Source organism: Neovison vison, chromosome 9, assembly GCF_020171115.1.
Source record: "Neovison vison isolate M4711 chromosome 9, ASM_NN_V1, whole genome shotgun sequence".
Taxonomy (NCBI): Eukaryota; Metazoa; Chordata; class Mammalia; order Carnivora; family Mustelidae; genus Neogale; species Neogale vison.
The window spans coordinates 73197673-73223408 of record NC_058099.1 but is presented as its reverse complement, the minus strand read 5'-3'; the positions used below and the strand labels follow the sequence as shown (position 1 = coordinate 73223408).

General features: G+C 38.5%; 1 protein-coding gene across 2 annotated transcripts in view; it reads right to left on the bottom strand.

Annotated features, from left to right (window-relative positions):
- The window catches only part of FANCC (FA complementation group C), a 272052-nt gene that overhangs the window by 166830 nt on the left and 79486 nt on the right, over window positions 1-25736 (bottom strand). For both annotated transcript variants that reach the window (XM_044265751.1, XM_044265750.1), the window contains exons 2-4: window positions 12804-13017; window positions 10974-11058; window positions 6472-6566 (exon numbers count right to left, since the gene is read on the bottom strand). In XM_044265751.1, coding sequence (XP_044121686.1) covers window positions 6472-6566; window positions 10974-11058; window positions 12804-12968 — 345 coding nt within the window. In that variant the 5' untranslated portion in view covers window positions 12969-13017. The remainder of the gene's footprint in view (window positions 1-6471; window positions 6567-10973; window positions 11059-12803; window positions 13018-25736) is intronic.

The following is a 25736-nucleotide window of genomic DNA, read 5'->3' as shown; positions in this document are numbered from 1 at the left end:
TTTGGACAAGAGCCCACCTTCTCCCCACATGGCCAGCCTGCTGAATAAAGCTCATATTCCTTTACCATAAACATTCGTCTCTTGAGTATCGGCCTTTACAGCAATGGGCAGACGAACTTGGCTTTCAGTAACAGGGAGGCAAATTAGGTGGGATTTGGTATCGTTCTCTCTCAGGTCTCCAAACATTATGTATGCTTGGCGACAGAATACAAAGAAAGTATATTTCAACTTATCCATAAATGTGAATGCTAGAAGTTTCCTAACTTTTATAAGAAAAATAATATAATTTACATTCTAGGAGAACTATGTGACCTATATATGCTTTAACATTTTTGTCCAATTCTCCCCCTATAAGCTCTGCAGGCCCTGACTCTACCGCGTGTGACACACCTTCTGTTACTCCAAATGTCCGGCGTATGAAATCATAATCCACACCAACGTGAAATGAGTCCACCTGGGTGACTGGGCTGCTGCATGTGTTTGGAGCTCCATTCTCACCTTGTTCTTTCTCACATGAGCCAAGAAAGGAAACAGGGCCCATTTCAAAGTGTCCCACTTGTATTACTATTCCAACAGTGTGCTGGAATGTCTCCTCTAGAAACCTGAACTTGCACAAGGCTCTGGCATCTGTGAGCATCTGCCCAAGTCAGTGTTTCCCAGGGGCCTCTGCTGAGAGGCTGGAGTCACTTCACAGGCTCCAGCCAGTTCGACAGCCTGAACTGGGGTCTACCTGCTCTATTACCTGATGCAAAGGTGGGCAAGATGCCTCCCGGGTCCCTCGGTGTATGCTGCTGGCCCATAGCTCCCACATAGGCATTTCTCTTTTGTGGATGAATGTTGAGTTTTAAATGTTTAACAGGGACAAAAACAAGAATACCATGCCACCACGCTGCTGCTGTCCCTCTCCACGGAGGCCTTCTTTAATACACATCTTCATCATAAGTGGTGGTGGAAAAACAACTCTGAATCACCTATGCAACTTTTAAGTAACTGTAATTATTTTGCCAAATTCACTGTTGATTCATACTATCCTTTGAGTAAATAAGATTTTTTTTCTTTTGCAATTGCATATGTGTACACCTGAGTTTTGAAACCCTTCAAAAAATATTTAAGCCCACAAATAAGTCTGTTTTCTCCAGTAGGATGCTGTTGGCTGCTAGTAAAAACAACTCTAAACCAAACTGGCTTAAACAGGAAAGGGAAGTACGAGAGCACTGAAGTCCAGGAGAGGCTCCGTCTAGGGCCCAAACAAAACAACCTGAATGTGACCCTCTTTCTCTTTCTCTCAGCTCTGTTTCCTCAAGACTAACTTCACTCCCAGGCAAGCTGTCCTCCCAGACCCACAGTGACTAAAAGAAACTTCAGGGACTACCTAATTCATGTTCAGCAGGAAAAATAAAACCCACCTCCCCAATCAATCACACAAAAGTTGTAGGACTGAATTTCCAGTGTGGGTTATATGTCCATCTTGGCCAATCTCTGTGAGAGGTGATCCTGGTTAAGCCAAGCAGGACTAACCCCAGGACCATGGTGTGGGAAGTCTCACCCAAGATGCACAATGCACAGCTGAGAAATGCATGCTACTGTAAGAAGGTAAGAAAGGAGGGAGATGGATACTGGGAAAGCAATTATTAACTATCCACCAAATGTGTAAATATAAAAATTCAAAGAAACAAAGAAACTGCAGGTTTTAGAAAGTCAAGCAAATAGAATACAGGTAGGAAAAAGAAAGGAGTATGGTGTTTGTTGTTTCAAAAGTAAAATCAAAACAATTATACAGGACTGCCAATGTTTTGTCAGGGTAGAGCTGTGAAACAGAAATCTCCTGCATCCCCAGCCTTGTCCCTGAATTTCACCTTGCCTCTACTGTCTTTCACTAGTTGCCCTTAAGAAATATGCTATTTTCCCTTTTAAATTACCATTCAAACTTGGACAATAATTCTTCCCCTACGTTTCAACATCTGAGCTGAGCCAGGCTAGTATTTTTAAATCCTAAACAACACAAAAGCAAGTAAAAATGGAAATTACCAACAGTGTAGATTAATCCTGTTTCCAAAGCATCAGTGTCTGTCCCTTGGCTCACCAGTCTTTAGAGCAGTTGTTCAAGTACCAAACATACTGTCTCTTCTGACTCCCTTGCCTTACAACTTGGTATACATAATACCATCATTTCTGAAACCACTGGTTTCCTAAAAATTCAGGATACTCCCTGTTGAATAGCTTGACAATGATGTATTACACCAAAAATAACAAAACATACAACTTGGGTTTCACTCAAAACCCACTGTTTATGAGATTTCAGTAAAGAGAAAACTCTCGGGAAGGGTTCAGCCTTTTTGGCTAATTGAATGAAATACCCACACATTAAAGAGGATGATCTACCCTACCCAATCTATTTAAAAGTTGATCACATTCAAAATTACCTCGCAGAAACCGAGACTAATGTATGACCAAATATCTTGGCACCACATAGTCCAGTCCAGTTGACACAAAAATTAACCATCAGAGATAGATGAAACCAACAGAGAGATTTAGGATTATATCTACACGCATAGAGATATTTGACTTACAACCAAGGTAGCACCAAACATCAGTGAGCAAAGAACTTTTCAGTAATGGTGTTGGGACAATGGGTATCCATGCAGAAGTGAAGTGAAAGTGGATGCCTAATTAGAGCACACAAAATACAGTCACACTGACCTAAATGGGAAAAGCAAATCAGTATTCTTTTTTTTTTTTTTTTAATGTGAGGTATAATTGACAGATTGTATTATACTTAAAGTGTGTGGTGTGGTGATTTGATACACATATACACTTTGGTAGGATTCCCTCCATCATAGTAACACATTCATTACCTCACAGATTTATTGGTGGTGTTTTTTTTTTCTTTTTTTTTAAGATTTTATTTATTTATTTGTCAGAGAGAGATCACAAGTAGGCAGAGAGGCAGGCAGAGAGAGAGAGAGGAGGAAGCAGGCTCCCTGCCGAGCAGAGAGCCCGATGCGGGACTCGATCCTAGGACGTGAGATCATGACCTGAGCTGAAGGCAGCGGCTCAACCCACTGAGCCACCCAGGTGCCCCGCAAATCAGTATTCTTTTAGAAGCTAATATGGAAGGTGTTCATGACCTTGAAGTGGGGGAAATTTCTCTTACACTAAGACATAACATGTAGATACAAAGTTTAAACGTAACACACACAAAAGATTTCAATGACTTAGTATGAAGAGAGAGCATAAAATAATCTCAATAATTTTTATATTGATTATATGTTTAAATGATAGTATTTTTGATATACTGGGTTGCATAAAATATTATTAAAATTAATTTCACTTATTTCTTTTTGTCTCCTAAAGCAGCTACTAGAAAATTCAAATTATCTATGTAGTATGTATTTTGTGTTGGACAGTCCTGCACTAGAGCGTTAGATATGAACGACCACCCATTCCTTCTTAAAATGCTGCTGGTTTTCTCTTTCTACACCTCTGACTCTGTTTCTGACCCGCAGGGTAGCTTATTCCTGCACTCACTCCCTAAATACCAGTGTCTCCCAAGGTTGTCCCGAGGCTCTTTCCCATCCTCATGCTAGATGCCCTCCCTGGGCAATTTGACCCTCACCCAAGGCTCCAGTGTTCCCAAGCCCTGAGGACTGTCAGCCCTCTTCTGTGTAAATCAGCTCACACTTCCAAGAACAGTACGTTCAACTCCACCTACACTTAAGTACATCTGCACTTAACCTGCCATTACATCTTTTGAATATTTACCTTATTCATATCATAAATCTGGCTCCTCTTCTCCATTTCATTCGGGGCTGCATGATTTCTCACCTTCATCACTAGGGTAGTTTCCAAAGCGCTATCCCACTCCCTTCCAAATCAATTACCTTTTGCTGTTAAGTTTCTAAAATTCAGTCCAGGTCAAACAATTTCTTGTTTAAAATACTGCCTTCTGGGGCACCTGGATGGCTCAGTGGGTTAAGTCTCTGCCTTCGGCTCAGGTCATGATCTCAGGGTCCTGGGATGGAGCCCCCCATCAGGATCTCTGCTCAGCGGGGAGCCTCCTTCCCCCACCCCCCTCTGCCTGCCTCTCTGCCTACTTGTGATCTCTCTGTCAAATAAATAAAATCTTTAAAAAAAAAAATACTGCCTTTAAAATGAAGTAAAAACTTGTTTCTTTTAAGATTTTATTTATTTTTTTGTCAGAGAGAGAAAGAGCACAAGCAGGGAGAGCAGCAGGCAGAGGCAGAAGTAGGCTCCCTGCTGAGCAAGGATTCCCAGTGCCGGACTCGATCCCAGCACCCTGGGATCATGAGCTGAGCTGACTGCAGACGCTTAATCAACTGAGCCACCCAGTCATCCCAAAAACTTCTTATAATCATACATTAGGCTTCATGCTTCATCACCAGCCATACAAAACCCCAAGCTCAACTATTATCTAAGTACCTACAATTCCCTGAAAGGGGCATTGGCTTTTTTTTTTTTTTTTTAAGATTTTTAAAATTTATTTGACCCAGAGAGAGAGATCACAAGTAGGCAGAGAGGCAGACAGAGGGAGAGGAGGAAGCAGGCTCCCCGCTCAGCAGAGAGCCCTTAACCCACTGAGCCACCCAGGCAAAAGCATTGGCTTTTTTTTTTTTTTTAAGATTTTATTTATTTATTTATTTATTTATTTTTTTAAAGATTTTATTTATTTATTTGACAGACAGAGATCACAAGTAGGCAGAGAGGCAGGCAGAGAGAGAGAGGAGGAGGAGGCAGGCTCCCTGCTGAGCAGAGAGCCCGATGCAGGGCTCGATCCCAGGGCGCTGAGATCATAACCTGAGCTGAAGGCAGAGGCTTAACCCACTGAGCCACCCAGGCGCCCCAGGCATTGGCTTTCTTACCACCATCTTTAGGTGTGCTCTTTCTGCTGACAGGAATATCCTTCCTAAAGCTCTATCCCTGCCCTCCTAGTCACCCTTCCAAACTCAGCTGGTGATATCACCTACTGTAGGACACATCTACAAAGCTCCAAGTCTGAGCGAGTGTCCTCTGTATTTCTATCACACCTATACATAGCTCTGGTTACCAGTCTATAAATTCCCTGATGGCACGAGTTAAGATTTTAAGTTAACCTTCCTGTGCTATATTTTATATGTATCTATTGATAAATGGACGCAGTATTAAATAAGAGAAAGCCACAGAATAAAATGCAAGGCTAGAAATTTTAAAATAGGCCAATAAAGTCATGTGTTTAAATGAAGAAAGTTGACCCAATGACCCTACAAACACTTTATTGAGTGGCCTATTTCAGGACTTAATGAACTAGCCAATACAAAAATATATCCAAAGTAATCATCAAAACATCAAAAGCAACAATTAAAAAAACTGAAGACTATATATGTTATTCTATTTCTATAGCTTTGTTTTTCAGACATTTTCTTCCCTAGTTCTACTTATCAGTTCCTTTCTTTAGCTCTTTAGTGTAATTTACCTTCCAGTTAAAGTTTGCACCTTTCCTTCCCCAACCCAACCCTTTTTTACTTCTACTGTCCCTTCAATTCTGCTTTTAAATCTAACAGAAAAATATAAACACTGTCTTTGTCAGCTCTGTCAGCAATTTTGTATAAAAAAAAGGAATGGTTAAAAAGCAGTGAATGGAATGATATCACCAGTCAGACTGATAGACAAAACTGTATGCATTAATCTGGGTGGGTGATTTCATAATACTAAGCAGCTAATCTGAACCATATGCATACTAAGTGGAGTCTGACAGGCATCAGCTAGTCCGTGGGGTTATTACAGCAGGACAGTGGGGGGTATGAGAAAAGAACAGGCGATGTGCTGGTGGTGAGGGCAGCCACAGCCCAGCCTTACAGCATTCGCCAACTTGTGCCTGCCCTTCAAGAGAAAGCAGAAAAAGATAGGGGGAATGCAGGAAGCTGTCAGCTATGCGGTCCAACACAGTCAAGGAACCGATTTGACGTGAGCAGCGGCAGCCAACGATTTATTCTGTGGTGCTAGTCTGAATACCCTGGCCTGGATACCAACTTCAGGTATAAAATAAAGACAGCAGCTCCCAGGGCACTTCTGAATTTTCATTTTACTACAGATTAGATCCATAGAGAGAGAGAAATACTTGGAGAGAAATTATGTAAGTATTTAAACTAGGTTGATAAGGAGGAGCAATTTTTTTGAAGGATAGCAAACGCTAGAAGGAAAGAGTGAACATTCTTTATATTACCTGAAAGCAACTTTCCAAAATCTCGCAATATTAGGTCTTTCAGGTATGAAAAAGTTCACTCTAAAGACTGCTATCTTCTGGAACTCACAATCAAGCAAAAATGAAATCTCTTGAATAACTACACCCAGCAAGATAATGGAACAGCAAAGACTATTTCAAAAAGTTCTAAAACATCACAGAACTGGACTGTCAAAGAAGCACCTTTTTAATCAATTCAATGCAAAGCAGTACAGGGCAGGATTTACTCTTACCCGTGTCCAGGAGTTAAGTTTCGATTCTTCAGAATTCTGTGGTTCTTTATTAATTAGACAACATAAGCACCATATTAGAATTTTCTGACTTTCATCTGCAAAAAGGAAAACTAAAATAAGTAGGTTTTATCAAATAGAAAGAAAAGATAATCAGTATAAAAATTCTTTAAACACTGTATTTAAAGGAAATATATGTATTATATTTTAGGAAAATCTCAAACTATTAAATTCATGGAACAAACATCCAGGACCATCTGTGAAACTTAACTTCATGGCGTTTTTTATTCTTGTGGTTTGGGGATCACTTATGCTTAGCCCTTGTGTGGTCAATTCTCTTTCTCATACAGCAACAATTTTTAAAGCCAAAAGAGAATGAAAGAAACAACTAAAAGGACTGCACTTTTCCCAAGATTAGTTCTCTTAAAGCATATTTCAGACTGATAGTAATTTCAACCTTTTAAAGGCAATATAACTGTTATAGGCAGTACTAAGGATTTCTGTCTTAATCTTTTAATCTTCTAGTTCCCCAAAACACCCTCACTTGTTTAAAAAAATATTTAACAAAAGGATCGTTTTAAAACATATTCTGTTTTTCTAAATGGTTTGGATAAAATAGAAGCCTCTTACATGTTCCTCATTCTTTAAAATTTAAAACTTTACCAAATATGTGATGAAAACGCTGAACTTTGAAATCTTATACTTGACAAGAATATCTACTCAGTGAGCCATTTTCTTTTTCCTCGTTTGGTAACAGAGTTCATTCCAGTTGGAGATTTTACAACACAACTGAGAAGCAAGAATGATGCATAAAACTGAAGACATCAGTAACTACACAAGAGCCAACCAACCATGGCCTTCATCTAAAGGCCGGGGAGTGGCAGCTGAGGAAGGCCAGCACCAGGAACCAATTACCTGCAGAATCACCTGATACCCCTTACCCTCTCATCTTCTATGGTCTAAGAAACACAGCATTTCTAAGAGCTATGGGAACAAGAAATAAGGAAAATATCAACAAGAAATAAGGAAAATACAACCTTTTATAAAATATAAAAGCTACCCCTGCATTTTCAACCATATACTAAAGAACACTAATAGTAAATGTTTATTAAGTCTACTTTTCTCCCCCATAAACGTCATAAGTTTCTGCTCCCATAATATCATCTCTGGACAAACTTTATCAGTGATTATTCTGAGGGACATTCATTTTTTCCTAGTTTTTAATGAGCTCAAATGTCTCACCGACTTGCCTATTACAGGTTTATTTCATGAATCATGTCATTTTAACCTCTCAAGATCCTAGGATTCTTCAGGCTCAACCAATGCCACTGATTTAAAATTTGACCATTGCACTTCCTGTGCTTTAAATATTAGAAGAAAGTCTAACTATCTTCATGTCACAGAGTGTCAGACACATCCAATGATATGCTTACTACACAAGTGGCTTCCCCTGTTAGGAAAAAAAAAGCAACCCGATGGGACGGCAGGGAGGGGGAGAAAAAGAAAGAAAATAGTATTTTGTGGAACTTAAGTTATCTAAAAGATGGAAATTTTCCCCAGGTGTTGAGTCAATCTGCACATTTAGTTCAACAAGTATATAATTTTTCAAAATTGTCCCTCAAAACAAAACAAAAACAAAAACAAAGAGCAGCCAGAGAAATGTTCACCCAGCCTTTAGGAGGTGCCTTCCCTTGCCCAGGGTCAATGTACTGAAATGGACTGAAATGCACTGAAATGTACTGCTAATGGGCTTATTTTGTTTTAGGGATTTATAGACAGAAGCCTTCACTTGTTATTCATGAGTGCCACCAACACTCACTGCAGGGGAGAAGGCATCTGTCAGGTTCCTCTCTGAGGCTCCTAGATTCAGAGTGTACATCCTGCAGTCCAGTTGAGTGAGATGGGAAAACACCTGGGATTCACCATGCAAAGAGTCTCTGCCACCAGGTCTTCATGAAAATTTGGATTCTAAAAATGAGTGGAAGGGGAAAAACTATGCCAGTATATATATGCCACCTAGTATATATATTTTTTTGTATCCTAAGCTAGTATTCCAAATGAAAACTAAATTAATTCTTCAAAATTCTTTTAAAATTCCTTAATCTACAATTTAAAAGAATGAAGGTAGCATTTTTTTAAGACAATAAATATTTGTTATTTTAAGCTGCCAAGTTTGGGGGCAGATTTTTATATAGCAATAAATACCAAATAGTGAGGTTATAGCTGTTATGCTTAATCCTGAGGGCAACCATAATTCCAAGAAGGTGAAAGCAGTAAACTTATGTAGAGAACACACCCGAATAAAAGGTATTCCCTCCCTTTCTATTATATGTTTTTTCTCTCCTCTTCAGGTGTCTTTTCATTTCCAAATCTTTCCTCCTTCTTTATTATCCTTATTTCTGATCCAGTTCTCACCTAGCATTATCAGAGACTTAACTTCTTTCTTTGATGGAAGCTGTCACCTTCCCTGTATTTAAGGTTACTTTGATATTATAAAACCATACGAAAAGACCCTCTCCTGACCAAAAGTACCCAACTAGCAAAACAACAGTAGTAACACAGGCAAGACTTAATCCATCCTGGAGTTCTGTTGCCTGTCAGTCTTCACTAAGCTCAGAACCCAAGGCACACCTCAAACAGGAAGCTGAAATTTAACAGGCAATTCAAAACATAACAGAGGCACTGAAACAAAAAGAGATGAAGGATTTGTTTCTGGCTGTCAGAGGGGGCCAGTGTAATGGGGGAGAGGTGCTAAGGAAAGATCACACACAGATACAAGTTTAAGGCTATAGGGAGAAATCAGTCCAGTCTCCTGCTTTTACAAATAAGGAATCTGAAACCTAGCGAGTCTGGTGGCTAGTCTCAGAAAGTCCCATTTCATCTACTGTTCTCTAAGAGTCAGCCCCAGTTTGACCTCCCCTGAAAAACTCTCCTTTAACTCTCAGCTCCCTGTTCAGAGCTCCATAAACACAAACCATTTCTGAGTCAGGCTGATCTGCTGGGGTCTCCTTTCTCTGTGACTGGTTGCTTCCAGTGAGAGAAATCGTAGCCATGTTTTCATAGGTGTCACACATTTAAAAAAAAAAAAAGCTTAGTAAGTATCTGTCCAGTGAATATATATATTCATGTGAGGCTCGTTGGTGTTAAAGCGAGAACTGGGCCACTTCAACCAGGATGGTGTGATCCTCAGGACAAATCATTATAACAATGCAGGCTTTAGAGGGGTGGGATCCTAGCTTTTATCAGTTTTACATTATGGGGAAAGTGATTTCTTTGCTCTAATCCATAATTACCTATCCTGCAAAACTATCGTCAAGCAAATATTACACTAGCTAAAAATACGGTCAAGTCAAGGCAATAAACCTCAACTGTACACCTTCAGACGTGCCTGCTCTCCCCTATACTAGGCCCTGAATGACAAAAACAAGTAAAACCACAGTCCCTGCTCTCGAGAAGTATTCAATCCTCCAGAATATCAGACAGGCAAACCGATAATTACAAAAGGGTGCAGTAAGTGTTAGAATTCAGGGAGATGCGATCAGCTATGGGGACACTAAGAGAAGTTCCTAACTCAGCTCCAGCAAAACTATTTCAAAGAAAGTTTAAAAGGACAGAAGATGAAAACAGAGCTCCAGGCAAAGGAGTCACATGTCACAAGCCCTGACATCACATGCCTTCAAGTCACTCTTAGTAACTCAACTCAACCTGACTACCATGTGTGTGGTGTGGTTGTGGAGGATTACACAGGAAATGAGGCTAGACAGGTATGCAGGAGGTCAAGAAAGGAACATCTACCCCAAAGTGCCCCCAAATTCCTCTTCACCTGGGGTAAAACTACAGTGTCATCCACAAAGAACGTCAGGGCCATGTAAGGATTAGGACACTGAAGAATGATTTTATGCATGGAAAAAGAAAAAGAATGTGAGTTAACATGAAATTGTTAAACAAGAAATTATTTCATTATTATAACCATTTCACAATGAATTAAAAATGAGGTTTGAAAGAGTCTGGAAGAGTCTACTCTATAACACAAGTTCTATTTTCTTACTGATATGCATGTGTATAGGTGTGTCTATGTACATGTGTGTGAGATAATCTATGTGAACATATATGGACAAGAAAAGAATGTCATCTTTTTTTGTTTTTTATTTTTTAAGATTTCATTTATTTATTTGAGAGAGAGTGAAAGCAAGAGAGAGCACAGAGGGAGAGGAGAGGGAGAAGCAGACCCTCAGACTTGCCGCTGAGCAGAGAGCCCAATGTGGAACCCGATCCCAGGACCCTGAGGTAATGACCTGAGCCGAAAGCAGGTGCTTAATTGACTGAGTCACCCAGGTGACCAGGATGCCATCTTTCTAATGGAACAATGAATAAATCTTAATAGTTATTTTGTAAACAATAGGACAAAATTTATCATTTGAAGCTCTGTATTTTGTTAAACAATGCATAGATTAAGATTATTATTAGAAGTTTGTATTTTGAGAAGACAGACTTTGGAGTCTTACCAAATGCTAAGATAAAAGGATTCCAGCAAGTTTTTGCCAAGAGTTGACCAATTGTGGGGAACCTTTCAATGATCGTATTTGAATCCTATAGAAGAAAAATATGTTTTGGTCAATAAAAGGACACCACACAACTTAGAGAGTTAAACTGATACTATGGGTTGAAGGAGTCTGAATATTTAGTATATTTCAGAAAAGTGGGAATTTCAAATAAAATTTAACAAGTAACCACCTTACTTCATCCTTAAACCATACCACCAAAACTTGAAGATGTACAGCACATTTACATAAAATCAAGCTTGTTAGAAAATTACCTTTATTTTATTTATACTTAGGAAAGGCCAATTTGTTTAAAAATATAAAAGAATGTATAGCAGTGAACAAAATATTGTGGGGTTTTTTTTACTTCACCATAAGAAAGGTTCCTAACTCAACTTTAGTAGGGCTATTTCAAAGAAGGCTTGGGAGGACAAGAAGTCTAGAACTTGTAAGAAGAAACAAAAGCAGCTAAAGCATAAAGATATACATCTCTGTTTATGACTATTTTGGTTACTAAATGCAAAATGACATCATACTTACTCTACAATAATCTGAGACCAGATCAAGCAAATAGAAAACAGCTTAAGATTAAACAATCTACATGCTATTGTAGCATGTACAACTGGCCCTCTTCCCACTTCTTTACCTTTCAAGAAAATTCAAAAATAAGACCTAAATGAGGTAACATGTATATAAGCTGAAATGTAAGCTGCTGCACCAATAAATTCTTCACATTTGTCTTAGCATCAAGGCCAATCCTAGACTTTCTGGGACCAATTTAAAGCCAAGCTGCAGAAATCCAATTACAGAAAAACAATTTTAAAAGGTAGTGTCAGTTGCTCATACAGACTCTATCTTTCCTTCTAGTTGCTAAAAACACATGAACTCATATCGTCAACATGAGTAATTCTTCAAATTTCTGACTTGCTTTTTTAAGGGAAGTTTTCCTTTGTTATATTTTTTATAACAAAAGAACATCTATGTTAAATGAAAATTTCACTTTTCATTTTGAATTTAAAAAGTATAAAACAAATAATATTTTCATAATATAAAAGCATGTTAATTTATTAAAATATCCATTGTAGTAAAAATGGGAAATGTCAAAACAAAAAAATATCAAATTTGAACACATTATACAACAGCAGTGAAGACACTCAAAATCTTAATATTCACCAGAAAAGACCACTTGAAATATTCAAAAGAAGAGATCTTATTATTTATCATCTCATGGTAGAACCAACTTTAGGACAGCATTAAAGAAAGGGTAAGCATTGGGGTGCCTGGGTGGCTCAATCAGTTAAGTGTTCTACTGATTTTGGCTCAGGTCATGATTTCAGGGTTGTGAGGTCAAGCCCAGCATTGTGCTTCACTCTGGGCATGGAGCCTGCTTAAGATTTTCTCTCTTCCTCTCCCCATCTTTTCTCCCTCTCTTAAAAAGGGGGGGGGTAAGCACTTAGGAAAACTCTTCAATATTTAAAAAATGCAAAGGCCTTTAAAAGAATCCCAATTATTACCTGACAACAAGTGTCAAAATCTTGTTTTTAAAAAAAACAACTTTACTGGTCAGGAAGTCCCATATGACAGTGTAACTAATCGAGAAGATTTAAATTGTAAGAAATCAGAGGTCAGGAAACAGCCCCCTGTCTGTATTACCTATGGATAATTTGTCTTTCCAACCCAACAATATATCGGGTCAATACCACAAGTCCCTGACCCTAGATAACAGCAGGTTATCAGGTTAATTCAGGTTTAGTTAAATGTAGTAGAGATTTGTTATTTTGGTCTACCACTTACCATCTCTTTCAAAACTTCATACATCTGCCTCAGGAACTCCTGAAATCGAGGCAGGTGAAGGCAGGTATCTTGCTGGGTTTCCAAAGTAGAGGCCTGGTCCCACACAGAAAGTTTCTGCATCCAAAACTGATAATCAGAAGAAAAGCCTACTGAATCTTGAGCCATCTTGGAAAAAGGGAAAAGGTGATGGACCTTCACAGTGGCCTGCCAAGCACTGAAAGAAACAGTGAGCACACATCAAATCTAGAAGAAAGGGGGAAAAATGAAACATTTTAAAAAGGATTTTTATTGGTGATTTCATATTCCACTGAAGAGTGAAAGGGGGAATATAAGGGACTAAAATAGAATGCCTTCGATGGAGTCATCATTGAATTATTTTAAAACGTGTCACCCAGCTGTAGCTCCAATTTTCACCATCTGAACTTTTATCATGAGTAATATTCCACTAGAAGTCATTATACCTTCACAGACACATGCTAATTATACACAGAAAGCACACAGCTGATAATACTTTATATCTTCTTTTTAAGATTGAGCTATTTTTAAATGTTCTGAAGTTCATTTGGGTATTTTAATGTAATAGGAAATCAAAAACATCCTCGGGTGTTTAATAATAGGCTGTGTCTAAAAATGTTTTTGAAGTTTTCATGTTTTATATGCATTTCTGGCTTCTCATTAAGGTGTTCGAGAAAATCTCTATGCATTACTGTCTACTGAAATTTCTTTCCAGTCTCTCTTCACTTTTTAGGAAAAAGTAAAATAATTCATTCCACATGCATCATTTTGAGCAACCTATTTGATTAAAGACTAGTATATATGCTTGATCTCAATTAATTCACAAGAAGAAATCATATTTTAGTAAAATATGAAAAACTACAATTATTGAGGAGGTGTACTAGTCCTAAAGGACAGAACATCGCCCATAAACGTGACTTACCACACCTGAAGTACATGTTAGAAAGAACTGGGGAGTGGCGCAGTGAGAATGGGCCTCAGGCAGAGCTGGCTAAATAAACCCAGGTGTCCCCCCACCATCCCAGCTCCTCAGCATCCTCACCCATAAGAAGCACACAGGGCAGAAGAAGGAGGGCTGCTTCTCAACTGTGCAGGCTTTTACAAGGTCTCTGACTTTCTTGGGACAGGGATGATACTCAGCTATATAATTTCAAAAGACAGCTCTGCAAAAGGTGAGTTTAAACGTTCAGCAGCAATAATTAACAGATAAAATGGTCCCAATTAACCAAAAACAACAACAAAGGGGTTTCATTATTAAAGAAGAAAATCAAAATACTTAAGGAGGCCATACAATTTGGTTGCAGTACACAAAACTAGAGCAGGAAGATGGAAATTTTTAAATAGTACTAAAAATTTGATCTAAAGTAGGACCATGAGGGAAAAAAAGGTATAATCATGGGGGAAATACATGCATCCTGTCAAATGGCACATAATAACCAAAAATTTATTCCTTCTCCCTGAATCCTCCCTTTCTCTCACTGTCCTTCTTATCCAAGCCATCACCAACACCTGTCAATTCTACTCCTAAAATAAAAATGCATGATTTCATTCAACTTATCCACTTCTTTCTAATTCCACTGCTGCATCCCATCCCATTCCCATCCATTTCTTCCCACCCATCCATCTCCAGTTCCTTCTCTGCAGTCTACAAAAACAACTTTCCCAAATGAGAATCACACCCAGCACACCCCTGCTTAAAACCTCCCCCCAACTTCAAAAGCTTCCTGGGAAAGAAATCCTGACTCCCTGTAGGAAAGATCCTAGCTCCTTCCTGCAATCTTTGAAGTCTTGCAAAAACTTAGCTCTGGCACCTGCTCTCTTTTCCTATGCCACCACTCTTCCACTGCGTACCATCTGGTCCAGGCCTCTCATCCGTTCCACCAACACATGGAACCCTTCCCTGCATTACTGCTTTCTGCTCCTTCCTCCACACTATTATCCCATCAGTAGTTATTTGCTCACTTAGTTACGGCTTCCTCTACCTGTATATAAATTCCCTGTCTCCTAGAATTTAACAGATGCCTGGCAAACAATAAATATTAGATAAAGAAATAAATAATTCACTGCTACTTTTCAAGGTATAGTTCTAAACTAAACACCATAACAAAATGCCTTTCCAGATATAGCAATTTAGCTTTTAAAAGGTAACTTCCCCAGAAAAAAAAAATTTTAAGGTCTATCTATGTGAAATTTTATTAATATCCCATTTTAGAAATACAGTAATAGCTTATACACACATACCCTTACTATGCTCTTGACAATATGTTAAATGGTTTACACACAGTAGCTAATTTAATCCTGTAAGCAACCCTATGAAATGGGTACTATCATTATCCTCATTTTACAGAGGCACAGAGAAATTACGTAATTCCCCAAAGTAAGATTACATAAAAGCCCAAAGGAAGTAACTGCTAGGAAATAGCAGAGCTACAGGTTGTGGGATTTGATTCACAGAGTCTAGCTCTAAAGTCTGTGACCTAAACAAGAAAATAAACCGAAGAAACAAATTAATGGATTTCTTACATAGTTCACACAGTTCTAGGTGAGGCCTTTTTGGATATCTGGAGACACTAAACCGAAGACCTTTTTGGTAGAAGAGACAGAAAACATCATTTTATTACTGCCAAATTACAAACAACATTTTGCTTAGCAACGGGAATTCATCTGATGGTTTTAAATGGAAACAGCTTTAGGGATCATGCAGCCATGGTCCCGAGGGGCTGTTCTACAGCCTGTCTGGGGGTAGATGGTCATGACTGGGAAACAAGGGTGACCTGATTGAGATGCTTAGCAGTGGGAGTGCTGCTGGCATTTAGTGCCCAGGAGCCAGGGATGCTGAGCATACTGCAATGCATCGGTTCAGCAGTGCACAAAAAATGGCCTTCCCCCAAAGGCCAATGACACCCCTACTGAGAAATGATGACCTAATCCAAACACTCTGGAATGGGCATCTGTTGACTATGCCTGTTGAGCATTCCTCCTCCCTTCTTTTGGTTACAACACCTTACTGTCCCTTAAGGAAAGAACTCCTCCATTCCCCAAGTCTTGGTGAGCCTATTAATCAAGGCACCTTGTGCCATCCGTGAGAGGTGAAATTATTATTCAAGTTAGGCAAACCAGACCCTGTGCTGGGAATCTGAATCTTGAAGAGAATGACATAAGGATGGAACTAAGTCGTTTCAAAGACTCACTCAGTCTAGATCCCAAGGACCCTACATCATGTCCTTAACAACGTATAGCCTTCCAGCTCTCTATTTTTTTTTTTTTTTTAAGATTTTATTTTTGGAGTGTCTGGGTGGCTAAGCATCTGCCTTTAGCTCAGGTCATGATCTCAGGGTCTGGGATCGAGGCCAGCATTAGGCTCCCTGCTCAGCAGGGAACCTGCTTCTCCCTCTCCCTCTGCCTGCCACTCTCCCTGCTTGTGCTCTCTCTCTCGCTCTCTCTCTCACCAAATGGATGAATAAAATCTTTAAATTAAAAAAAAAGATTTTATTTTTAAGTAATCTCTATACCCATTGTGGGCTCGAACTCACAACCCTGAGCTGAGATCAAGAGTTGCACGTTCCACCTACTGAGCCAGCCAGGCGCCCCTTAGCTTGCTCTTTAATTCTGTCCACTACCCAGGGCTTTCTGCAAAATCCTTTTTTTCCCCCTTAAATTAACCACTGTTGGTTTCTGTGGTTTCAAGGAAAAAAAAAAAAAAAGCAACTACAAACTGATATAGTTTCACATATACTGATATAACATCTAATATAAACCAGATAGTGGGCTGCAGGCAACAAACCTTTGAAGAAAGAAGAGGAATTTAGAACTGGTCACTGGGCCAAATCATGGAAAACGGCAGGGAAACTTCTGTTCATATTAGGGTATTAGAAACCAGAAGTCCATGGAACAAGAAGGTAATACAGGTCAATGAGGTATTGCCTATGATCAGGGACCCTACCTTGTTATAACCTTCTAGCAGGAATGGCCAAGTGAAAGACTGGATTATCAAAAAATGATATCTGACAATCTGTAAAAAAACAAAAACAACTGGGACGCCTGGGTGGCTCAGTTGGTTAAGCAGCTGCCTTCGGCTCAGGTCATGATCCCAGGGTCCTGGGATCGAGTCCCACATCAGGCTCCTTGCTCGGCAGGGAGCCTGCTTCTCCCTCTGACTCTGCCTGCCTCTCTGTCTGCCTGTGCTCACTCGCTCTCTCTCCCTCTGTCTCTGACAAATAAATAAATAAAATTCTTTAAAAAAATAAACAACAAAGCAAAACAAAAAAAAACCAACCATCTTTTCAACCAGGAGGCCAGTTGGTCTTAGTCAATGATATTGTGCTACAAAGACACAATCAAATGGTGACTCCAACTCAAGCTGTACTTTCAGATGTGGACCCTACTGGAGAAAACTAATACCACTCCAGGCACCTAGAATGCAGTTATGAAGCTGGTAATTAATGCATTTCTCCATTGGGATAACGTGAGGACATGTGAAAGTGGTTTGAACCACTTTCACCACCCTTAGAGGTATCAACTCAGAACACAGTGTATTACACTAGTCTACCATATTGAAGTTATCAGGCTGACAGAACTAAGAAGAGATTAAGAAGACACAGGTGCCTTGCATGTATTTCAGATAGTGGGATATAAATCCCATGAATATACAGGGCCTGCCACTTCAGGACATTTCTTGCGATCCAAGCATCTGTACCAAGTCAGGATATGCCCTTTAAAATAAGGATAAACAACAAACTAGTACCAGTGGTTGCCTCCAATGTGGACCAGATAGCTGGATAAGCACAGAAAACAAACGTGGGTTTTACTGTCCACCTTTTTTGCATCTTTTCGAAACATTTGGCTGACATCTCTGGGACTCATGAACATAAACTCACATGGGTTTTAGACCATTTATCTGCTTCTACCTATTTTCTGGCAGTGAGAAATATGAGTAGGACCCAGAGCAAGAATCACTGCACAGTTGATTCATGCTAAAGTGCTCTGCCACTTGGCACACATGTCCCAGCAGATCCAATGGTGTTTAAAGTGTGTATGGAAGATCTGGATTCTGGGCAGAGCCAATAGCAGGCCTCAGTGACTGGACTGACTGTCCAAGCCACAGAGCTGGGTGTGCCCAGCAGTACTCTATCATCATGTGCAAATTATGCCTTCTTGAGCAAAATGCATGAGTGAGGTTTTTGGATGCTATCTGTTTATGTCTTTCCTGCTGTGTCATATAATTTTTTTTTAATTCCCTTCCCTTTCATTTTTCCCACTCCTACTACTGCATATATAGAGTATATTATTAGTAGATAAATTTTCTAAAGTCTGTAATTTACCAACTATTGCAGAGATGGGAAGAGGAACTGACATTATCCAAAAATCTTGGGCCTGAAGCCAGAAGCCTTAACCAGGCATTACTTCAGATATCTCCCTTTTTGAAAGGAAAGCTAAATTATATTAATTGGAAGTGTTTTAAAAATTCTTTGTGTAGGGGCGCCTGGGTGGCTCAGTGGTTCGGCTCAGGTCATGATCTCAGGGTCCTGGGATCAGGTCCCGCATCGGGCTCTCTGCTCAACAGGGAGCCTGCTTCCCTTCCTCTCCCCCTGCCTGTCTCTCTGCCTGCTTGTGATCTCTGTCTTTCAAATAAATAAATAAAATCTTTAAAAAAAAAATTCTTTGTGTAGACGGCAGTAGGTCTGAACGTCCTGAGTAACCAGCAAGTGCAAAGTAGTCGGTATCTGTGGTTTTGCCCACCTAGCAACCTTTTCCTATTCCTTTAATATGAATGCACCCCACTTTCGCTCTGAAGAACTGCCCTTCATCCATTCCATATAGTCTTACTAAGACTATGAATCAAGTTGTGCTTCTTTAAGAGTGAAAGAGTTACATAGTTTTCACAGATGAGGCTAACAGAAAAGAATGCTATGCAAATAAAATAAAGTTTACATCTCTTTACCTGACACCACTCATAAACAGCCGACTTTTACCCAACAGAGAGAACAGCTTATAATAATCTCACTTAAGGCACAGGCTACATAGTACAAATGAACTTTTATGTTTTTTTCCCTGTTTAATGACTATTTTTAAATACACCAAAAAGCAGACAAAACAGCCAAAAGAACCCCTATGTACCCATTCATTAGTTCAAGCAAATCACAGACATCATACCATTTTACCCAAAATACTTTGATCTATATCTCTCTTTTCTAATGACTCCAAAAAAAAAAAAAAGGAAAGAAAAAGAAACTTAACTACACTATCCTTCACACCCAATAAATCCAGAAATAATCATTTAATAACCCATCTATATTCAAATTTCTTTAAAATTACCCTTTAGGTTGGGTTGTTTATATTAGTATCCAAACAACATCCACACATTGCATATGGACAATACTGATATCTCTCCTTTAATCTGTTATAAAATAATATAAAAATAAGCCTCCCTTAATCTTTAATAATTACCCCTTGACTTTTATATCATTTATCCCCAAGAAAACGAGTAGAAGAGGCTAATAGAATCTACTGTACTGACTAATAGAATCCTCCACACTTGAGCAGTTGGCTGATTGCATTCCTCTGGCGTCAGCATGTTTTGCTAACCCCTATATTGCCTACAAACTGAGAGCACAATTTATAGGTTTTTTTAGGTCCAGGGTCAATCTTTTTCCAAGAATACTTCATTTATAGTGGTGTGTGCTTTGAGTCAAATGAGAAAGCACATACTGGTTGTCTTATGTACCATAATGTGGAAACTGATCAGTTGTTTCACATAGAGCCATCCATTATAAAGTTCACCATCAACACTTTCCTGAATGGTCTTCTGAACTGATGATCATTTTAGATCCTTTAGGGGATGAAAAACAGTGATTTTGCTTTTTTATCCACTATCCTGCTTTTATGATGTTTCTTGACATATTAAAGCCCTACAGTTTTAGGTAGTAAGAATAACAATCTTTTCCTATGGCAATCCAACATTACGTCTCTCTAACACAGTGAAATTGCCAAAAGCATTGTTAACTTCCCTGACCCCCCCTCCTTCAGGTTCTTGGTCTCTCCCAGCTTCTCAAGAAATGGCAATGCCCTGAGGGTGAAAAGCTGCTAAAGAATCTGTTCAGAACTCTGCACTTAACCCCTTGAGTACTGAGTATCTGCAGTTTTCCAATGGCTTCAAAAGATGTTTTATCTGGCTCTTCTTGGCACTGTAAATAGCTGGAAGTAAAAGTCTATCATAAGTTCCAAGACAGGTGAGGTAAACAAAAGTATAAAAGTACAGTACAGATTATATTTAGTGGAAACATACTTAATTAAAATTGCATCATATTTCAGTCCTACGTCAGATAATGGTAGACTATACAGTTGAGACCAACCTACCTGTTGGCTACATGCAATATAAAAACATAATTTAAAAATCATCAAGGAATCAGAAAAACAGTGTTAAATGATAGAGAAAGATTTTAGCACATTGGTTACATAGGCCTAGGATGCACTTCTGATCCTGAAGATGCAGTTAAAACTCAAGGTTAAAAAGCTTTTTCAGGAGCCTGGAAGATACAAACAAAACACCTCTTTGAAGGAAAATAACATCTAACTATTCCTAAAAATAATTTTTCAAATAGAACAAAAATTACATAATGAAAGACAATCAAGCACACAGGAAGAAAAGAACACATGAAGAAAAACTCCAAAACAATGGACAAAAATGAAAAAAATACAAAATAAATAAAACAAATAAAAGAATATGGTAGAAATTCTAAAATTCTAAAACTGAAAAAACAAGACAAAAAAAACTAATTGAAACTAAGAATTCGACAGATGGGTTCAATAGCTGATCAGACCCAACTGAAAACGGAATTAGAGAACTTGGAATATATAGAAGAAGAAACTACACAGAATTCAACATGGAAAATAAAACAATGGAAAATACAGGAGAATGGATAAGATACAAAAAAATACAGCAAGACAGCCAGAAAACATACCTCTAATACAATAAAAGGGGGGGGGAGGCCAACCCAGAATACTATACCCAACTAAAATATTGAAGATAAAGTGAAATGAAACATCTAATACGTCAGAGAATCTGCCACCAGTAAGCCTGCTCTTAGATGAAAAATGGTCCCAGACAAAATTCTGGAGGCATGAGAAGAAGTGACAACAAAAATGGTAGATATGTGAAAAAATTTAATTTAACATTTGATATAAAATGAGAATAATATCACTGAAGTTTTGAAAATATATAGAGAAATTAAGATATATAAAAACAACAGTATACAAGCCTGGAAAAAAATAGTTAAAGAGTTCTAAAGTTCCGCATTTTCCAGGAAAATGAAGATAAAAGAGTTAACATTAGGTTTAATAATTCAAGAATGCACACTATAATTTCTAGATATCCACTAATAGAATACCAACAGGTAGTATATAATTTCCAGGTTATTGAAAAAATTTACAATTAAAAAAAAAATCCAAAAGGGGAAGAATGGAGAGAAAAATGAATATAGAATGGACAAGATTAAAAAAAAGCAAACTGAGATGGTAGATTTAAACTCAAATATATCAGTAATTCTACGATATACTAATGGCTTAAATTTCTGAGGAAATCCATTTATTTAAATTCTAGTTAGTTAACATACAGTGTAATACTTTCAGGTGTACAATATCATGACTCAATACATCCGTACATCACCTGGTGCCCATCACAAGTGCAGTCCTTAATCCCCACCACCTATTTCACCCATTCCCCTTCCCCTTTGGTAACCATCAGTTTGTTCTCTGTAATTAAGAGTCTGTTTCTTGGCTTGGCCTCTTCCTCTCTCTCTCTTTTCCCCCTCTTTGCTCATTGTTTTGTTTCCTAAATTCAACATACAAGTGAAATCATATGGTATTTATCTTTCTCTGACTGATGAATTTCATCAGTTTCATCATTTACTTTTTTTTTTTTTTTAAGATTTTATTTTATTTATTTGAGAGAGAGAGACAGTGAGAGAGAGCATGAGCGAGGAGAAGGTCAGAGGGAGAAGCAGACTCCCCATGGAGCTGGGAGCCTGATGTGGGACTCGATCCCGGGACTCCAGGATCACGCCCTGAGCCAGAGGCAGTCGTTTAACCAACTGCGCCACCCAGGCGTCCCAGTTTCATCATTTACTTAACATAATACTCTCTTGCTCCATCCATGCTGTCACAAATGGCAAAAGTTCATTCATTTTCATGGCTGAGTAATATTCGTGTGTGTGTGTATATGCATACACCACATCTTCTTTATCCATTCATCAACTGATGGACATGGGCTGTTTCCGTAATTCGACTATTGTAGATAACACTATTAGTTTTTAATTAAAAAAAAAAAAATGGGGCGCCTGGGTGGCTCAGTGGGCTCTGCCTTTGGCTCAGGTCATGATCCCAGTGTCCTGGGATCGAGCCCCGCCTTGGGCTCTCTGCTCAGCAGGGAGCCTGCTTCCTCCTCTCTCTCTCTCTCTCTGCCTGCTTCTCTGCCTACTTGTGATCAAATAAATAAATAAAATCTGTCAAATAAGTAAAATCTTAAAAAAATATATGTTGCTACAAAAGACACATTTAAAACATAAAGATATGGTGATTCAGAGAGACTAAAAGAATAGGGAAAGAAAAACCATACAAACCTAACCAAAGAAATTCAATACACTGTACCAACTCAAATATACTTTGGGACAAAAAGCATTACCAGAGGTAAAGAGGGTCACTTAATAATGACAGTGTTTGATTCACCAGGAAGATTAAACAATTCTAAATTCATATGCTCCAATAATAGGGAAATAAAAAAAAAAGTATAAAGCTCAAAATATAACACAGAAACTGACCTAACTGCAAAAAGAAACAATCAATTCCAATCATACTGGGAATTTTCACACATCCCTCTCAGTAAATCATAATCATGCAAAAATGCACAAATTACAAGCTCTCCCACAAAGAACACTCCAAGCTTATTTGTTACTGTGCACCAGCAGAATGTTCATAGCAACACTGTTCATAATAGACCCAAACTATAAAGAACCCAAATGCCAGTCAAGAGTAGAATGAATTAAATGTGATATAGTCATACAAAGCAATACTATACAGCAATGAAAATGTGGGATCTACCACTACAGGCATAGAGATGAATTTCCAATCATAATATTGAGAAAAAGAAAGCAACCCATAAGAATATATAAGATATGATTCATTTACACAAAGTTCAAAATCAGGTAAAACTAAACTGCAGTGGTTACCCTGAAAAGTCAGGAATCCTATTACCATTAGAAAAAGAAAAGAAGAACAATGGCAATCACGATGCTGACAATATTCTATTTCTTGACCTGGATGCCAGTAACATGTGTATTAACATTTTAATAATTTATAAAGCCATGAGTCATGTTTATGTGCTTTCCTCTATGTGTTACTTTCCACTACCCCCCCCAAAAAGCTTCAACTTCTAAATATACATTTACCATCCAGATATTACCCCAAAGGAAAAAAAGAAAAAATGTTATAGCTTACAGTTCCTAATCATTAAAGTATCTGAATAACAATTTTTAATTATTGAAAGAATCTATAAGTATTTTATATATTCTAGCTGAGTCCTCTGAAAATATTACAACTGTCAGAATTGGCCAGAGATACAATCTTAGTGCTTGTTTTCTTTCTCCTTCCCATCCTCAAATAATGACTCCACTTTCCCAGTCTTGGTTCTCAGAAAGACAAAATCCACAGCTTTCTCTACCTGCCCCCTCTTCCCCATAGCTATGTGGCTACTGCTTTGCCCTAAGAGGGCTACTGTCATAAGGTGGAAGAGACATCCAATTCATCACTCAGGGGAGAGTAACCAGTGAGAGGTCCGTGCTCAACCAGACAAAATGAGGCTGTGTCCATGCAGCTAAAACAAAATGCATGCTTCATAAAAGAGAGGATTCTTCAGTTTCACAATAATTTCAACTTTTTTCAAAAATGCATTAATTTTTGTATCCCAGTTAATCTGCACACTTACTAGACAACTGAGATATGAATTTACATCTTTTAACTGATACCAAATTCTTGATCTTGCCCCAAACGTAAATCTTTGACTTCCTTATGAGTCTGCTTAGTGTACATGCCCTCACATGGATGTCTATGCCCATATTCATTTCATTGGAGCAACTGGAGAAATAATGTTTAGCATCATTTAAAAGCGTAAAAGAAAGGTGGATATCAATGACATTAACTCAGGATTTTAACAAGAATTTTGTACACAAATTATATATGCTTATGTGGCAAAAGCAAATGGCATGGAAAGTTGGAAGGACATACTCATTTTCCATTTCTTATTTCTCTTTTGGCACATTTACCCTGTCCTAAGGAATCAAAACCATGATTTCACCTTCTCCACATACACAGACTAAAAACAACAAAAGTTCTTAGTCCTCTCACTATATATTTCCAGGGGAAAATAAAATGACTTCAGAAATAACCATATAGAAGAGACTAAAGAAATGTCTTATGAGCACAGAGAGCTTAGACACCCAAATGCAATCAATTGTGTAGTAAAGGATCCCCATGTACTTCTCATGTCTCTGCTTCTTGCTATCAAGAGGAGCTCCTACAGAGGAAGGAGGCAGAAGTAAGAGGGATAAAGTAACGAGGGAATCCAGCCATCAGAGCCAGCAAACATCAGATATTGAAACAGGGCTGGTTCAAAATGGTGTCAGCTCTAGGGGTGACTGGATGGCTCAGTTGGTTAAAAGTCTGACTTCAGCTCAAGTCATGATCCCAGAATCCTCGAATCGAGCCCATCAGGCTCTCTGTTCAGCCAAAAGCCTGCTTCTCTCTCTCTCTGCCTACTAACCCCCCCGCCCTACCCCCCCACACTTGCATTCTTGCTCTCTCTCAAACAGATAAATTATCTTAAAAAAAAAGTGGTGTCTGCTTTGGATCACTGCCTCCCCCTCTTCTCTCATTTATAAACCGCTTGAAAGTTACTCTGCTACTTGCAAAGTACTATTGTATTAACTGAGATCACCATGGCACAAAGATACACCACTATCCATGAGGGTTCACAGTGTTAGCTACCAAGACAACATGGCCTGCATTCAAAATAGAGCAAGTGAAAAAGAGGTAATGCTTCAGTGCTAAAAGGTTCCCCATTTTGGTGATTTCTGTTCTTTGGGAAAAGGATATACTCAAAAACTTAATGGAAATGTGCTTCACAAAGAATACGGATTTTACCAAACACAATTCATGAGAAGTAATGAAGGAAAGAAAAGTATCACACTTAAGCAATGTCTGAAGAACAATGATGAAGAGGAAAGAAACAAGTAGGTGACAGGCTGGGGCAAAGTATCCTTTATATTAATTAAATTAAAATTAAAATTAATTAAATTTAATTAAATTCATTCATTCATTCATTAAAAAAACAAAGCCATTTCCCTTAATTTAAATATCAAATGTTAAAAGCCTGGCAAGGGACAGCCCCCAGACCAGTGGTTCTCAAATTATCTTTCAACAACAGTTTTGGAAATATATATAGTTCCCAAAGTTTGGGTTCCCAAAGTTCCATGTTGACACCTGAGTATTTAAACAGCCCTGACTTTAAAAAGTAAACCCTGCAGGCCCAGGCAAGAGCACGCAAGATGTTCCATCTACCATAGCACTGGGAGGGATCAGGAATGGCATGAGCCAGCAATTCCAGCCTCTCATTTAATATTACATGACATTATTATCCTCTCTTAATCTACAAGGTTTCAGGATGGAAAATCCCTTCTATAATTTAACCTGCAATTTTCTGATCCTCCATTAGTACTGCTGTTGAAAGGCAACTCGCTATCTCAAAAGGGGTGTCACATCTAGAGAGACAACTCAGAACTCAACTGATTTTAGATTTTCTGAAAAATCTAAAAAGAATCCTTACTCAGATACAATGAAGAATGTGGTGCCTTTAAAGTCCTCTCAAAG